The sequence below is a fragment of the Trachymyrmex septentrionalis genome, unplaced genomic scaffold, assembly GCF_001594115.1.
Source record: "Trachymyrmex septentrionalis isolate Tsep2-gDNA-1 unplaced genomic scaffold, Tsep1.0 scaffold20, whole genome shotgun sequence".
Lineage (NCBI taxonomy): Eukaryota > Metazoa > Arthropoda > Insecta > Hymenoptera > Formicidae > Trachymyrmex > Trachymyrmex septentrionalis.
The window spans coordinates 6,423,853-6,442,032 of record NW_017305180.1 but is presented as its reverse complement, the minus strand read 5'-3'; the positions used below and the strand labels follow the sequence as shown (position 1 = coordinate 6,442,032).

General features: G+C 30.4%; 3 protein-coding genes across 6 annotated transcripts in view; 2 read left to right on the top strand and 1 right to left on the bottom strand.

Annotated features, from left to right (window-relative positions):
- Nucleotides 1–7,636, top strand: part of LOC108747696 — an 11,385-nt gene extending 3,749 nt beyond the window's left edge. For both annotated transcript variants that reach the window (XM_018485341.1, XM_018485342.1), the window contains 6 exons: nucleotides 29–183; nucleotides 3,413–3,720; nucleotides 3,791–4,016; nucleotides 4,183–4,387; nucleotides 4,505–5,056; nucleotides 5,144–7,636. In XM_018485341.1, coding sequence (XP_018340843.1) covers nucleotides 29–183; nucleotides 3,413–3,720; nucleotides 3,791–4,016; nucleotides 4,183–4,387; nucleotides 4,505–5,056; nucleotides 5,144–7,314 — 3,617 coding nt within the window. In that variant the 3' untranslated portion in view covers nucleotides 7,315–7,636. The remainder of the gene's footprint in view (nucleotides 1–28; nucleotides 184–3,412; nucleotides 3,721–3,790; nucleotides 4,017–4,182; nucleotides 4,388–4,504; nucleotides 5,057–5,143) is intronic.
- A 1,239-nt stretch (nucleotides 7,637–8,875) lies between these two features.
- LOC108747699 (28S ribosomal protein S10, mitochondrial) lies at nucleotides 8,876–10,592 on the top strand. Of its 2 annotated transcripts, none has more exons than XM_018485349.1 (5): nucleotides 8,876–9,228; nucleotides 9,296–9,481; nucleotides 9,555–9,682; nucleotides 10,092–10,293; nucleotides 10,491–10,592. In XM_018485349.1, exons 1-5 carry the CDS (start codon nucleotides 9,214–9,216, stop codon nucleotides 10,539–10,541), a joined length of 582 nt encoding a protein of 193 aa, XP_018340851.1. In that variant the 5' UTR covers nucleotides 8,876–9,213; the 3' UTR covers nucleotides 10,542–10,592. The 2 variants fall into 2 exon arrangements, with proteins under 2 accessions (XP_018340851.1, XP_018340852.1); XM_018485350.1 differs by having other exon boundaries at nucleotides 8,878–9,228; nucleotides 9,296–9,460.
- A 757-nt stretch (nucleotides 10,593–11,349) lies between these two features.
- Nucleotides 11,350–18,180, bottom strand: part of LOC108747698 (beta-1,3-glucan-binding protein-like) — an 8,111-nt gene continuing 1,280 nt past the window's right edge. The window contains exons 2-9 of one of the 2 annotated variants that reach the window (XM_018485348.1): nucleotides 17,181–17,408; nucleotides 16,935–17,080; nucleotides 16,653–16,795; nucleotides 16,427–16,590; nucleotides 15,178–15,551; nucleotides 14,559–14,660; nucleotides 12,742–12,835; nucleotides 11,350–11,874 (exon numbers count right to left, since the gene is read on the bottom strand). In XM_018485348.1, coding sequence (XP_018340850.1) covers nucleotides 11,465–11,874; nucleotides 12,742–12,835; nucleotides 14,559–14,660; nucleotides 15,178–15,551; nucleotides 16,427–16,590; nucleotides 16,653–16,795; nucleotides 16,935–17,080; nucleotides 17,181–17,408 — 1,661 coding nt within the window. In that variant the 3' untranslated portion in view covers nucleotides 11,350–11,464. The other variant, XM_018485347.1, reaches the window with a different exon arrangement.

The following is an 18,180-nucleotide window of genomic DNA, read 5'->3' as shown; positions in this document are numbered from 1 at the left end:
AAATATATCTGTAATGGTATGTGTGTAGGCAGAAAAAAAACTATACAGGAGTCTATAAAACCAGATCCAGACTCTCCTGTTAATAATTTCAAATCAACTTGGAATCTCGAACCAATTGGAATAGGATCTGCTGCTGCCCCTCATATAACTGAGTTTCCATCTTTTGTATTAAAGGCAGTTAAGGTAAAATTTATTACAAAAAGTTTATTCGTTTTTTTTTTTAAATATAATTTTTATATATGAAATAAAAAAACGGATAAAAACTTTTTGATTAATCTATATGTTTTATATGAACTCAATTTACATTTATTTATAAAATATATGCAACATTTAGCTCTTGAAACATATACGTACTCGTGAATATCTTCTATCTTGTAAAAACTGAATGAAATTTAATAATTATGAACAATTATAATAATTATGAACACCAGATATATATATGTAACAAAAGACAAAATAATTCTATCTTTTAAATCTACTTAATATACTGCGAAAAATGAAGAAAAAAGGATATTTACTTATTTTAAGAGAACTTTCTCTAATAGTCATATATAGTAAAACTTATATATTATAACAAAATATATTTCGAAGGTGATACATTGACTTTGTATTACATACTATAAAAGTATATAATACGGATAGTCTTACATATATGAATAAAAAAGGAAAGCCTTTGAAAATCTACTTGTGTATACAGTGATTGTAATCAATAAGAGCATGATAACATCAACAAGAATAGTAAATGAGAAAAAATATATAGGCGTATGACTAATTATACATGTATGTATATAAATATATGCATGAAATAAGAATAGAGAGAAACAAAAAGAGCATCTGTAAATTTAATTTGCACAATGCTATATAGGTGCAATATAATAAATGCACTTGAAATTTCCATCACAATTCCATTTCCATTTCTAAGATATACTATATTTTTTTAATAAACAAAATATACAAATATTTATAAATATAAATAAATATTTATAAGAAATATAAATGTAAAAATCTGTAATTAACTATATATAAAAAAAAGCCAATATAAAATAAATATCATATGCCGCTTGATACTTATATTACACTATTGTGAAATGGAAAGATGGATAAGAACTTATTTTACAAGAAAAAAGAAAGAAAAATGTGACTATTGATACATATACATATGATATATGTATATATATCAATATATATATTGATATATACAGGATGTTCCAAAAAGATTAGAACATCTGAATATCTTGGAAAATATAAGTTTTACAGAAAAGTTCAAAACAAAGTTGTAGTGTTCAAAAAGATCTATTTACTGATCTTATTAGTTTGATCTTGGGTAGTGTCGCCAAGGTCATATCGATTTCTTTCAATGGAACACTCTACTTTTGATTCCAAAATCTAATACCTGGTGTCTTTCCAAAACGCTATAGGAAAATATTTTTTCATTAAGTACTTTTTGAGTTATGATGCTTGATAATATTACTAGCATTAGCATTACGCAACATGTCCGACTGACGGCTAAAACCTCTTGAATGTTGTTCAGGATCATGTCCTAGATAACATTTGTCGAGATCAAAACCATTGGAGGTTGTACCTCTTATTTTAATTTTTACGTAAAAATGAATTTTTAGTATAAAAATGAAAACAATCTTTAATGGCCTTGATCTTGACAAATGTTATCCAGGATATGATCCTAAACAACATTTAAGAGATTTTAGCCATTGATTGGACACCTTCCGTAATGCTAATGCTGGCGGTACTGTAACTTTCAAGCCTTATAACTTGAAAAATACTTAATGAAAAATAATTTTATTGTTTTATAGTGTTTTGGAAAGCTCTCGATATCGGCTATTAGATGGAATCAAAAATTGAATGTTCCAAAAAAAATCGATGTGACCTTGACCTAATCTTGATGATGTCACTCAAACTGATAAAATTAGTAAATAGATATTTTTAAACCCTAAGTTTTGTCTAAACATTTTTATGATTAGACCTTATCCTGCGAAGATAAAAGAGTGGTATGGGTGGTCTACCGTATATGTATACACACACACTCACAAAATATCTACTATGTAGATGATATATTTGATTAAAAGCTAAATCTATACATATACTATGTATAAATATGCGAGTTTATTTATAAAGTAAACTTTTGTAATAGATAAATTAATAATAACGCATACATGCGCATACGTGTGTGCGTGATGTGCGTTGTTGTCTGTACAGTGGGTGATCAAATTAGAATCATAGTTCGAAAAATGATTTTTTTTTAGTTTATGTAGAAATACAATCAGAGAGAGAAAAGATAATGTATACATGATAATTTTTAATAGACAGTTGAATACTAAAATACACTAAAATACACTAAAAACAAAAATTTAGCTTATGTAATTATGAATTATGGAGTATAAAAATGACAATAGACTTAATATTTTATGTAATACCTCCTTTTACTATAATTATCACATTAATTCGTTTGGACATACTTTCCTTACATTTTAAGTTTATTTTGATTGTTTCTGTCCTATGCCACACATTAATCAAATAAATGTTTGTTTAATTAACGTTTGTTGGTGATTCTTAAAAATTACAAAAGTAAGCAAATTCACTAGATGTTGACCAATAAAATTATAAATAAACAATAATAAGATAAACAATAATAACTTGCTCATTGAAAATGCAATATAATATGTCGAGAAAGCCAAAGACGAACAAATAAAATAGAATGTTATTAATTAAATTTAATATTTAATGGATATTAAAAATGAGCGAAAGTAATTTTAACTATATATAATCTTAAAAAGTAAAGACTCACGATATTTATAATTACATCCAGCATAGATTCTTAACGTCTCGCAACAACCAAAACTTGATTGTTTTCTTGATATCTGATCAATTAAATTTCCAGTCTTTAATTCGTCAATGTTGACAAGAAATAGGCCATGTTACAAATTCCATTTTACAATTAGATATTGTCAACAGTTCGTGAAATGAAGTGACAAGCAAATTGTGAGAATAGATTAGAGTAAGATACTGGTAAGATTCTTCACTTCTGATTTTAACAACGATCAAGAACAAAATAAAAAGAAAATTATAAATGTTTTAGTGAATTTGCTCATTTTTATAATTTTCATCTTATTTTAAAATATGCAATCTATCATCTGGAAGTATTTCTGTAAAATTTTTAATTTATATGATTCTGTTATTTTTATCACCTACTGTATGTGTTACACACAAGCGCGCGCGCACGCATGCACATGCAAACTAATGCATATACAAATACATATGTATGTGTACATACATATAAATAAGATTTATATTATATAAATCTTAAATGCAAAAAACGACATAATTTAATTTTAGATAACTTATATTAAATATAAGTTATACAGAGCTTGTAATACCGATGATTATTGGTACATAGATATTTGAAGATTTTCTTCAAACAACTATATCTGCGACTGAAGACACGGCTCAAGACACTTCTAATGAAAATCTATCAGATGATACATCTATGGATATTGACACGAAGAAAGATAAAGATATAGATCAAGATAAAAACCAACATTGGTTGTGTTTGTTAGTACGTTGCAATAGCAAGGATGAACTTATGCTTTTTGCAACCGGGAAAAATATTAGTCGTAGTACTATGGATCGTTTGAAACAGACATATGAGTCTGGTTCGGGAAGGAATTGTAATGTCAAATCTCTCTATTGTAAATCGATGAACAAGTAAGATTCCAACAAGATAAACTACGCTCCAAATAGCAAAAAATTGCATATATTATTGCATTCATTTCAGACGCGATGATAAAATTGTTACAACATTCTTAGTGGGAGCAGAAGCTCTAGATGAAACCGTGGGTAATTTGAAAGTGCAGCTTGCGCCAAAGACGAACTTTTGGTGTAATGCTGCTGGTGCATGGAATGTAGCTAAAACAGTTGCGGACATGCTTGAGCCCACAAAAAAAATTACAATACTTGAAATTGGTTGTGGAATAGGTGTAATTGGACTTACAATAGCATCTGTAAGTACCTGCGTAACTTACATAAGATATTTTATGTAAGTAAACGCATTATTAAACAACCTAATAAATATTGATATTTTAACATCATGCGTTATGTATGTATACATAAACGCAATGTTAAGCAAATTAATGAAAAGAGTAATGTACTATCATTGCATTATAACAGAAATGTCGAGAAGTGATAGGAGTTGATTCACCTTCGGAAATAGAAGAGGCTGAAATGACATGCGAATTGAACAACATATACAATGCATCGTTCATAATGGGATCTCCATCCGAAATTGTAACTAAACTAAATTCTGCGCGTGATTTACATAATAAAAATCGTGTGACTTATTGTATAGTCAATGCGGGCACCAATATGGGTAGAGGTACGCAAAATTGTTTTTTTTTAATCGTTTTATTGGCGATTAATTAATAACATTTAGCATTCCGATCACAACATATACCTTGCGATAATAAAACTCTAAAGTTATAATATCTTTTAGCTATCGAAGTAATGACATGCTTAAGGAAGATCAGTTCTCTTCGACGTATTGTAATGGTGACTACATTGACAAAACAATCAGTTCGAGCAATATTAGAACTTGCACGGCCTATAGAAACTGGGCTCGGTCATCCATTCATGCCAATTCGAGCATGTGTCGTCGATACCTTGCCTACGGGACCTCATTTTGAGGTAGTTATTCTAATGGAACGTAGACTCATGCATAGGCTTACGCAGCCGTGGTTTATCAAGATGCTGGAGGAAGAAAGCAAAACGTTAGCTAATACTAAAGTTTTAGAGAAAATAATCAATAATGATAAATCTGAAAATGCTGATGCATGGGTAAGAAAGAATCCCTTAGCTAAACCTGAACTTGTGGAAAAATCTAAAGCGTTACACACGAAAAAAGTAACCAAAGCAGTGAAAAGTAGTTCTTTACCAGTAAAAGGTAAACTAAAATTGAAACGAGACCGTTCACCTGATATAATAGAAATTAATAAAATTCCTAAAAAAATTGAAAAGATTGGATCTAAATCTAAAGTGGGACAACAGGGTAAGTTTGGTGATACACAACTAATAGACATTACATGATATTACATATATACACATACACACATCTAATCAATTTTTTATTAATCAGATGTTACAGCTAAGAAAAAGACCTGGTTTTATGAAAACTCAAATCTTCGTATCAATCCATTATTTGAGAAAAAAACAAGGGAGATTAAAGAACAAGTTGATTTAAGAGAAAAATTATTGAGTAACCGAATTGACACAGATCTAATACAGAAGGTGAATGAAAGTCGAGAAATACTTGAAGCAGCCAAAGAAAAGTTAAGCGGTCCATCTCCTACGGTTGATGCAACGACCGCTAAGGAATTAAAAAATGTGTTAAGCTTGGTTCTCGACCAAACTAATAAAATTCAAGCTCATTTGCCACGTTCAGTGTGGGATCGCATTGCGCCACCTGAACCTGAGTCGAAGACGCTTGATGACGATCCTCTTTTGAAAGGTCGATTTGTACAAGAAACTCGTGCACAGGATATCGTTATTACGACAGCGAACAAAGAATACTTAGAAACAGAGGACAATAAACCAAAATTCAAAAAATATCATAACCTTGCACCATTAGAGCCAAATATGATAATGCCAGTATCAAAAAAATTTAAATCCGACAACAGACCGGAATTTCCTCAAAAATCATTTGACAACAGAAATAGACAACAAAACCAAGATAATTTTTGGAATAAGAATAAAGGTTTTGATAGAAATCGTTGGAGTGATACGGGATCTGTAAGAAGACCTATTTCTCCAATGAAAAGACAAAATTTATCATTTACACAACGAGCATCTCCATCAGATGGATTTTCATCAAAACGTCCGTTACTATCACCACCGAGACGCTTATCCTCGCCATCTAGAAGACATCTTTCTCCAGATAGATCATATCAAGTACGTAATTCTCCGTCACATCGAGAATATTCTCAGAGACGGCCAGTGTCGCCAATAAGAGTAATGGTATCTGATAATAGAGAAAGACGTGAAATATCACCACTTAGACGTCCGTTTTCACCGATTAATCGAATGTCTCCGCCAAGACGACCGATGCAAGTTTCAGGTCGACCAATGTCACCTATGAGACGGCACATATCGCCGCCAAGACCACAGTTATCTCCACCTAGACGACAAATATCTCCGATGGAATATGACTTATCTGCGAGACAGTTGTCTCCGGAAAGAAGACCTATGTCGCCTATTGTCAGAATGATGTCTCCATCAAGACCAAGAGACTTGATTCCATCGCGGCATCAGTCTTCTCCCATGAGACACTTTTCGCCACATCAAGCACCACATATACGTAATGCTTCGCCTCCAAGGCGACAGCAATCTCCTCCGAGACGACAGCAATCTCCTCCGAGGCGTCAGCAATCTCCTCCAAGGCGACAGTTATCCCCTCCAAGACGCCAGAGCTCGCCACCAAATAGATTTGCGGATGAATGGGACATACCAAGTCGAGGTGCTATTGAACAAAGCAGCACTTGGCAACGGTCCGTTAATGAAAGACCGGAAAACATTTGGCGTAATGAAAGACAACCGACAACAAGCGGAAATTGGCAGGCTTTGTCTGATAATGAGAAATATCGCAAACCAACTAATCAAGATAAATCCTGGGATGGCAGAGAATCTTCATCTCATGGAAATTCATGGAATGCAAAACAATCACTTGGAAATATGAAAGAACCTTGGCACACTTCAGACAATAGATGGTCCGGTCCATCCAGATCAGGAAATGGTGGCGAAAATTGGAATCGGGATAATTTGGGTGGCCGCAACAAGGAGCCTTGGATGAGTACAAATAAGCCGCGATGGGAACAGTCGCAATCTAATGATTGGAATCAAGGAGATAAAGATGATTGGAATGACCTTCCAGAAGACGCAAGGGACCCTTGGGGGGACGACGGCAATCTTGGATTGAACAGGAACATCGATAATCAGGCTACTTCATCGACCAATTGGTCCAGAGAAGTTGACAAGGATCCTTGGGGAAAATCCAAAGATAATTGGCAAAATAAGTCGCAGATATTTCCAGCGAAATCGTTATGCCAAAATAGTAATAATCCAAGTATAAACGACTCGCGTTGGTTGCCTTTAAACGATATGAATAAGAAGGTATCATCGTCATCTACCAACTGGCAAGGAGGCACTAACGTTGGATCCAACGTTGGGACTAACGTTGGATGGCAATCAAATTATGGTTTTCAGACACCGCAACGATCCTTTGTGCCCAATTTGTTTAAGGATCGACGTTAGTTATAAGATGTTAGACAAGATATTTTAATGTTACACTCAAAGTAATAATAGTTTAACATCACTTTTGAGCATTTCGGTTTATAAAACAAAAGCACAGATCATTAATTGAATTAAATGGGTATTAAAAACATAATGTAAAACAAATATGCGATGTCAAATAAAGTTATGACTGCAGTATGTGTTAAAATATCTGTTTCTATTATGTGATTTATATTGTGATTTTTGTGCAAATAATAGTGTTTAAAAGTATTTCCATTCTTTCAAATGATTCATAATGAAACAATTTATTAATATGTATTTCAATAAGACAAAACAGACGATACTTATTATTTTTTTTTATGTTTAAATGTTATTACATTATTTGTGCAGTGAGAGAAATAAAAATAGCCTATATATTTACTGAGGAGATGTACATTGTACATACATAGTTTTGCACGAATTGCAAATGATATATGTAGTATGTATAATATGAATTGCAGTTGATTTATATGTATGCAATAATAGCTAACTGTATCTCTCATTGAAGCGTTTTCTAAAATATATCACAAGCTGACATCTCATATTTCATATTTAAAAATCTGCAATTTATGAGTTTTTTATTATTAGAGTCTCCGAATTGAAACTTTTACTGAAACTGAAAACGAACTTGTGTGTCAGTTTCGACTGAAACCATATAACTCTTTTCCATAAATATTAAATTTAATATGTGTAATTATTGTTTCAATAATTATAACGTTTATAAAGAAAAAGCACTTATATTCTTTAGCCAAAATTGGTACACAACCAAAGTTTTGGTTTTCGATTTTGGCTGAAATTTAATTACTGTTTCCTAAATTATGGTATTTATTTACAAAAAGTACATGATGCCGTTATGTTTATACTTATATATGGCCTTTATAAAATTCTTATTTTTAATTTTAATTTCGGTTTTGATTGAAATTGTATAACCGAGTGTTCCGGTTCAGTTTTGATAAATGTTTCGATTAGACTCATTATATTATATTTAAAAATTATACCAATCACGATGTATATTCTTTTAAATCAAAATTGTAACAATTTCGAACAAATTAAATAAAATTCTATAACGGACGTTGTTTATTACAAACTGAACATAAAATAAAAATATACAAAACTGCGCTTTATTTTAATTAAATATTTTACATTTTCGAAGATAAGAAATTTATATTGCATCAGATAATTTTTGTGGATTTAAATATGCATATAATATATGCATGTTTAGATATTTAGAAAATTACTTAACATATTATGTTAATAAATTTTTAATATGTTAAGTAATTTTCTTTTTCTAATTATATATGTCTATATAACTTCAGACATAATTAATCGTATTCTGTTACCATAAAAAACCAGATATCAATGTTTAATTATTGAAACTATTAAAACTCTTCTTGTAACTTTAAATATTAGTCTATGTTTAACAAACATCTAACATTGCAATAATGAGTATCAAATTTAGTCATTTTAGTTTAATGCAAATATAAACTTTGCACAATCTCGCAGTATTTTTGTTTTACTAAGAGAATTTTATATTATTACTATAATACATAAATATATTGCACCTACAAGGTGACATCACAATCAACTACACAACTGTTGTACGATTCTAATTGCAATTGTATTCAGTGTACGTTGTATGTACAATCTATGTTTAATAGAAACAACAATTGTGCATGCTGAGCAGTAAGCGAATATGATTGGATTGGTTTATTGGTTATGATCGCTGGATCTAGCAAATTAGCCTCAGTTACAGTTACCGTGTTCAGCTAAACGCATATACGAATGAATATGTTTACATAACACGGAAATAATAAATTCATAAAATTTCTGGAGATTACCTCGCAGTTTGGAATTCTGTTCGCCGATATAAAACGTCAAAAAATGATCTTATCAAAGGTATCTCGATATAAACATAAAGCCAATGCAAATTGAAATTGAGGTTAACCGTGTTATATTCTGTTAGCTACCACTTCTTCTCAGAAATATTACTTTTGCTGCCATACAACATGAATCAGGATATCCTGGTGTTCTCGTGCGTAAATATCTACGAAACGATATACCCTCCATGAAACTTTTCATGTCAACACAGCAACAGAACGAGCAGCAACAGGATTCAATGAAAGAACAGGTTTCTCTTTTGATAAACACGATAAATTTTGTTATTGTTATATTTCCATTAATTTATTCAAATATAGAGTGTAAATAGAATATTTATTTCTTAGGGCACACCAGATAAGTTGTATAAAAAAGTTGAAGTTGAAGTCAGGGGAAATGATCCAGCGGTATTAAAGAGCTATGGAATATTTGCAACGATGGCTGCAAATCATTTGAAGATCAACATAGGTAGAAAGTGAGTTCTAGTTATTTGTTTATTAATGTTCTAGTTAGATCCGGTTGTAACTCAATGTTACTTTGACTTTAAATAAGACTTAAAACTTTTCATCTCTTTCTCTCTTTTGGCTTTAAAAAAAGAAAGTAAGAATTTTAAGTCTTGCTTAAAGTCAAAAGGCTTATTCTTTTTAGCTGAACTTTTGCATCAGTTCATCTTTTTTTCTTTTCTCTTCAAGATGAAAGAAGAAGAAGATGAATTGATGCAAAAGTTCAGCCAAAAAGAACAGGCCTAAAGTAACATTGATATAATCAGGTCTTATTCGGTTATTTAACTTCAACGTAAAAGCACTTACATAAGTCCTCCACAGGAAACATCACAAAAAATAGCTGATTGGATAATATATTAAAATAATTTTTTTTGTTTACAGTACAGCACCATATAAAGCTATCCACGAACGCTGGACAGTATTAAAATCTGCTCATGTTCATAAAAAGCACCGAGTTCAGTATGAAATTAGGACTTACTATCGCTATCTAGACTTTTTAAAATTGACTGGATCGACAGCAGATACTTTTCTAGAATATCTTCAAAGAAATTTGCCAGAAGGAGTGGCAATGAAAGTGACCAAGGTCAGAGTTTTATATGGTCTATTCAACTATACTTCTATGTACTTTATATTGTTCATCTTTCCTTGTTTTTTCTCTATATAGAAACGAGAAAACGAGGAAATAATGGTGCAAGAAATTTAGCTGAAAGAACGAACCTATAATATAAAATAGATTCAAATTCATTTACATCTGACTTATCTAAGAACTTTTATTTGCAGGTTGAGATGGAGAAGTTGCCTGAGAGTATAGCTGCAATTGGTAATACGTAACTATATAATGTATAATTAATAATTACTCATTATGAATAATTGTTTATATGATCCAGGTTGTAGATATAATAGTTTTATCAATATAAACTACAAAAAAATACATTTCAAGTTTATTTATTTAACTTTATACTTATTTTAATTTTTGAAAATTTAATTATACGATAAAAATAATCTTATTTTAAAAGGCCGCAGTTATGAAAAATAATATTTATTAATATTAGGTGTAGTAAAAAGTCATCGCGTTTTTTTAAAAGACATCTATCAGTAAAAACTGCAATTACTTTCTTACCAACAATATAAATATATCTTAATAGAGTAAAGTTTCAGCTTTAAAAATCTCTTTTAAATTATATGATACGACAATTTTTATAATGGAGTTATGAGCAATTAAAGTCAAAATAATTCTTTTATTTAATCCGCGATAACTCAGTAATCAAAAGTCGTAGGAATATTTAAAAAAAACGATTTTGTAGGGAAAGTATCAAGCTTTCACGATAGGTAATCGAAAATTTTCTCAAATTCGTTTTGGACACGTTACAAATCCACAAAGTGAGAAGAAAATTTTTCGTCTTTTTCAGCTCGTAGTTTTTGGTATGTAAAAATTATCAAACTCATATAAACTTAAAAAATGTGATAAGCTTTTAAAAGTAGAGATTTCAAGCTTTAAAACCCTTTTTTTTAATTTGAATTTCATTCATTATTGACGAAGATATTGTATATACAACTTTGAGCTAAAAAATACGCGATGACTTTTTACTACACCTAATATTAATATTTGTAGAAAGATAAGATTGGTAAATTGTTCCAAAAAAAATGATATGCTGTTCTTTAGTATTATTACAAGTAATTATGTATTATGCAGTTATACTAATTTGCAATCAAATTAAAATCTGGGGCAGTATAAATTGAATGTTAGAAAAATATTAAGTGACAGATTTGATAATTATTACATGTGGTGACGAATTGATGTTTCTGCCCGATATGTTGCGCGAGAGTTCTGGTAATGGATTCTTCTTCTTGAAGGTTGATGGTCTGTCTTGTGGTACATTGATGTTTACGGTTTTAAGAGGTGTATCTGCTAAATGTTTACCCGCGATTCGACGTGCGTGTCCACTACCGCGTCTTCTCATATGAGTCATACGTCGAAAAACACCATTCGAAATTTGCTTGGAAGTTTCGGATTGAATAGCATCAATCAGAGAACCTTTTTGTTGCGTTTGCGATTGTGCCAAGTTTCCTTCGGCTCTGCGTAAACTGGCTCCAACATCCTCATTCCTATGCTTTCTAATTAATTCCGCAGTAGCTGTACATCTGTGCAATATATATTCATTACCTGAAATAAAATTTTCATAATGTATACAATACTCACTTATCTAATTCTTGTATAATTTTATATAAAGTTGGTTGCACCAGCATCATGTGTCGACAATACGCATTCTTAATCAAGTTTTTCAATTATTTAACTGCATACATTGTGAGATGGAAAAATTGATATGCTGTGGATAGTGACAACTGTTTTTATTTAAAACATTTAAACATGCGTTAATTGAATGACATCTTTGCTAAATATATACACATGTATTCTTATTGAAGTTTCCGTTTAAGTAATAAATCGATGTTACATATGCACACACTGACTAAGAAGTCTATTTGAAAAGTGTTTTAAAGAGAATTAAAAATATTTTGAACACTTATCTTTTATGAAATCCTTTAGATATATTTTTTTAATTTTTGCGTTTTGAGTAAATAATTCTGACATACTATAGTAAAAGATAAATATCTATTAATTTAAGAATATATTTAAACTTTATATAGCCCAAAACAATTGATATTGTTCTTACTAGAGAGAGATATTACTCTAATTAATTCTTTATCGTAGATGAATTTTCACTCATGCACTTTTTGAGTTTAATATAGTTTTATATTAAAAATAACATTTAATAAGATTGTTTAACATTAAAGTTCATCTGTTAAAATAAAGTATTAATTTAGTTATTCCAACATCTTGCAACTTATAAAGGAGATATAAAAAAGTAAAAAATTCTTAATTATGTAGGTCAATTTTCATCCAAAATTGTGTTAATATTAGAAAAATATGAATAGATCATATTCATTAACTCTGGAATGTAATCTATTCCAGAGTTTAGATTACATAGCATATAATCTGTAATGATAAAAATTATATTATAAAATCACTTACTTGATCGTCTTGAACGAGGATAATAAACCACCAGAGAATCAGTGGCCCAAACGAAGATGATTAAAATAACAGTCACTTTTTTCAAAGTCATTATCTGTCACGAGATCTTTGCAAGTGACTACTGACTTACTGACTTAAGTTAAAATAAAGTACTAAGTTTACACACATTTAACAAAATTTATTACAAGTTAGAACAGTTTGAATTGTCTGCCAACCGTAGGAGAGGAAATCGTGGTAGCTACCGCGGGAGCTATCGATCGACTGTTCATGAGGAAAAAGTTTCGCCGCGTAGAAAAGGCCGCAAAAACAAAACCAGACAAGACGTTAAAGCCGAACTGAAGTCGTTCGACTTTATCGAGATTTTATGCCACAGTAAAGGTAACACACGTGCGCACCATAGAACGTTAAAATTAATCGGATCCGGCCAGAGCATCAGTCGTGATACCACGAAGCAGACGGAAGAAACCGCATGATGACCCTTTTTTCTTGTTTCCAACATTAACCGAGGTAAACCGGTTTGAATGATGGGCCAGGTCGAAAGTCGACATTGTGCTTTAATTATGTTCTTTTTTTTTTCATCTAATTTTTTTATACATTGTTTAAAAAAGTACTGTCAACTTCAGATAGATAGATCTTTGCTATACAATCTTGGAAACAAATTTTTTTTCGAACTTTCGACGTAAAAAAAGTGAAACTGACGAATAAAATCGAACCTGCCACAGGGATGACCTTGACAATCATCACTTGCCATAATATATCATGTCTGGTACCCTATTTTTAGCTATGAGCTATGCACGTTGCCGCTTTTCATATAATGATGTAATATTTCTTTAGAATATAAATAAGTACCTGATTATTCTTTGATTATATAATTTTGTATCTATTTGATTACAATAGAAAATACAATAGAACATATAGAATAGAGAAGTAGCTATTAGAAAAAAAGGAAAATGTAACGCATAGAGCAAAATTTAGTTGAAGTAAATACGATTAATGGTACCATCTATCCTATAGAAAATATTATGTCCTTGGTAAACTTTGCGCTGGTTTAAGACATTTTCATGTTCATGTCGTGATCGGCAGGAATATTATCAGAGGATAACCGTCCGAGCGGCTAATGGAGGCATCATTAAAGATAAAAACCAGCTCCGGGCGACCCTGAATTTCTTTCCAATTTTATGGGAGCATCGTTCACCCTTTTATAGAAACAGAAGTGGTCCAATTACAGGACTCTAATTGCGTTACGCAGGTAAAAAGGCCTTTATAAGTCTTAGTGGAGATTCCAAGTGCAATAACATTGCAGGCAACGTTGTAATCTTCTGCCATTATTGAATCAGAAGGTAACTGATTTGCCTATTTTTGCTGATAGCTTGTTTCTTCATGTTCGCAATACTGAATGCCTACGTAGGATATAATTGTTGCGCGATAAAAAAGATCCGGTCTACCATTACAAATAACATAAATGATAAAAAACAAAATAATGAATATGATAAAAAATGAAGAATTATGCATGTATCAACGTTGATTTAAAAAGCCCACACTTTGATGTAATCTATTACAAAAGCAGTCTTATTGCCACTGTCTCGTCTCCAGCTTGGTAACCATTGGTTCCGAGAGTTCCAGAAATTCAACATTGCCTAGAATCAAGACGATATTTCATGTAATTATTTAAAAAAACGGATGCTTATTTTGTAAAAGAGTATTTTAAGAATGAAAATTAAAGCATCAACATATTAAATTAGCCATAAATTAATTAATTAAATAATATTAAATGATTAAATTAAATTAAATAATATAAAAAAAATATTAAAGTGCACCTTAGCGTCTATATTTCTCCATGGTTTTCGCATTCCGGAACTGTGTGTACCATCCGGAAACACACGTACTCCACCCACACCGACACCAAGAGTGATAAAGAACTGTTATAAAAAATATAAATATTTAATTTTAAGAAATTTATGTATATATATGTATACACACAATTATTTAATCAATTTGCACTACACAGGGTGGCCCGAATTTAAATGTCTAAACTTCGGGAGTATAGGGGATTGATAAGAAAAAAAGTCCAGTAGAAATATGCTCGTTTTTGCTTCGTTTTGGAAAAAAAAAGACAAAACGTAGTTTTCATTTTTGTACTTTCATATTACTTATTCACATCGTATTTATTCACTTGCTTAATGTAGATATTGTTCAAAATGTTGGCCTCTTGCAGCAACGCAAGCATTATCTAATACGGACTTTTTTCTTGGTTTATCAATTCTCTACACGTTTCCGAAATTTAGATATTTAAATTCGGGACATATATGTATAAGGTAAACAGATACAAAAAAAATGTCTTCATAAATTTATAATGCTTGCTTAACTACAAAGAATATAAAACCGTCTTATAACAATAGAACTATAGTGCAATAGAATAATAGAATTAAATGATACCTCTTGATCAAACGGGGCAGCTTTTCTGTCTGCGTGAGGACCACTCGTCCATCCCTCTTCATTAGGGCTTATTCGGCCAACTTCTTCGCCATCGACCAAAAACGTGAAACCATCACTGGTCCAGATCGTCGTGTACACATGGAAATCCTTCGTCCATCGTGGTCCGAATTCGTTTACTTTTGTGACGAGTATTTCTTGGATCTCATTAAGGGATGGGCTTACTCTCACGCCAAAATCCAATCGTCTAGTATCATAGATCTTCGAAACGTTCGTAGCATTCACCAAGTTCTCATTGCCACGTGTTAAACCCAGAAGAACACGGCCGCTGGCGTAGTTCATACCATAAGTAGAATAACGTGGTTCAAGCCACATTTCTGATAAAATTAAGACCTATTTTATGTATTTTAAAGTTTTGTTTTACGTAATTTGTTTCCATTTAAATATTTCAATAAAAAACTATTGTATATATATATATGAATTATGACGTGCTGAAAATATCCTATTTATAGTATTTAGATGTGTGTGTGTGTGTGCGCGTGTGTGCGTGTGCGTGTGTGTGTGTGTGTGTGTATCAAGTATACTATTAATATTTATTGTTGTGATTGCATAATTATGGCTAAGTATATATTTCCTTGAAAATTTTGTGATAATGTTATATCTTTCTTAAAGAAAATTAATACTGTAAATTGTGACAAATCTATTAACCGTTCAAAGGGAAGTAAATTAAGTCTTATTTAAATAATATTTATCATTGTTAGAAAAATACAAAGAAAAAAACTGATCGAAACTTTCTATAGAAAAGCAAAAAATTGATGAGAGCAATGACAATTTTTTTTAACTATACAATACTATATGTATAAATTAATTACTACGTAAATTAATAAAATATGAAATAATATACTCTTTATTCATAATTAAATGTAAAAAATATATATGCTCCAATAATATGTTAACAATACGATACAAATTTAGGCCGAGATTCAATCAAATTATGTAGTAACTATAAGTGTCGTTACTAATTAATATTTAGCAACTTATAATTAATTAGACATTATTATTATATTATAACATGTATCTTATACAGTTAATTGCAATTAAAAAAGCAATTAATATAAATTATATATAAATTGTCTTATATTTTGTATTTTATTCAGATTAATTTATGTGATACTGTACAGACTATTCAACATAACGTGTTTCACATTGCGTAATATATGTCTCGCTCGCAATAAAAAAATTACAAAATTACCTGGATACAGCCAATCGCCCTCAGGAAACTTCGCGCGTATTTCGATCTTTCCGTATTGCAAAACGAAACGTTCTTTCGTGGTAAAACGTGCAGATATAACGGGTGGCAGAATGCTATAAGATAACGCCTGTCGCGTACATTCGAAAGCAACCAAGCTCGTACATCTACGAAAAGATAGATTATAAAACAAAAAAATGCAATAGAAATTTAATTTACTTATATTTACTCATTAAGTTGTAATCTTCCATATGCGGTTGCGTTCTCGCCATAATAGTCTTCCAGTATAATTGGCCTTATGAATAATTGACCATCCTGAACTTGCACAAGTTGCTTATGATTTTGATTGTGATATACGCAAAATTCGTAGTCCTAATTTCAACATAATTAATCGTATTGAGTTGAAATGAAATATACATATCTGTCTATACAATTACATACACATTGTATGAATATATATATATATATATATATATATATATATATATATACATATACACTCACTACCCACCGGATCTAATGGCATCTTTATCTCGCGTTTCCATAATGACGCGTTGAAAGAATTGAAATAGTCTTCAAGTAGTAATCGGCCCTCGGTTGGAATTTCATATTTTGAAGAATTCGTCTGTGTAGTTTCTTGATTATCAACTTCATTTTCTATCGTTATTAATTTGAAATATTATATACATAATAATATTTTTTATTATTTTTATATCAGTGAATCAAAGAAATCATATATTTATGTAAATAATCTTACGGGAATACGTCCATCTTTGGTCATTCTTTCTGTGATTAATCCCATTCGTTTGCACATAAATCCAGTAATGAAGTACATCTCCATTTTTTATAGTCACGTCCGAATCCTCAAAAATCCAGCGGCCATCTGTTGCTAAATAGGTATCACCAGCGATTTGACCGTATTCATTAGTGCGAATTGCTTTGTTGATGTTGGCGTGGAATCCAAATATTCTTAAACCCGGTGCATCTGTTAATCGCATCATTGTTAAATGTAAAATTAATTTTTCTTTTTTATTCAAATATTATTATTTATTTAGATAATAAAATATACATATAATTTTTATTACAATTAAATGTAGTATTATTATATTTGTATCGTATTAATTTATGTTATTTATTTTTTTAAAAATGTAATGTCAAAACTTGAAATATTATAAGATAGGATATGTTGAAAGAGTTAAACGTCTTGTGATTTAAATTTTCTCGTAGGTCACATAATCATTAAGGTCACAATCATTAATCTCTCTTTTAACTACAATGATAAAAGCAAAGTAAAAACATATTTAATATTAATGAAACAGTATTGCAAAAAGAGTCATTAGTATCGGAATATTTTTTAGTATTTTATTTATATCCCAAAGAATTCGAAAATTAATAAATAAATTATTATGAAATGATTATTATTAAGTAACGAATCATATTCCGCTCTATGCTTTTAGCAATGCTAATAATTATCTTAATAAACATTTTGGAGAATTTTTGAAGTTTTTCTCTCTTCGAATATTTTTGTTATACATATCTATGGTTGTAAGAAGTATGATATAATTGTATATATGATTATTTTTATTAATATACATATAAATAGAGGATGTTATAAATAAAATACTTTGCAAATGAAGACTACTATATTATCTGTGTAAAAACAAACTATACAACTGATGCAAAATAGCTATATATAATTCAAGTAATTTCTACAGATTTCATATAAAATTTAAGTAGAAGAAATTTAATACGTGTAT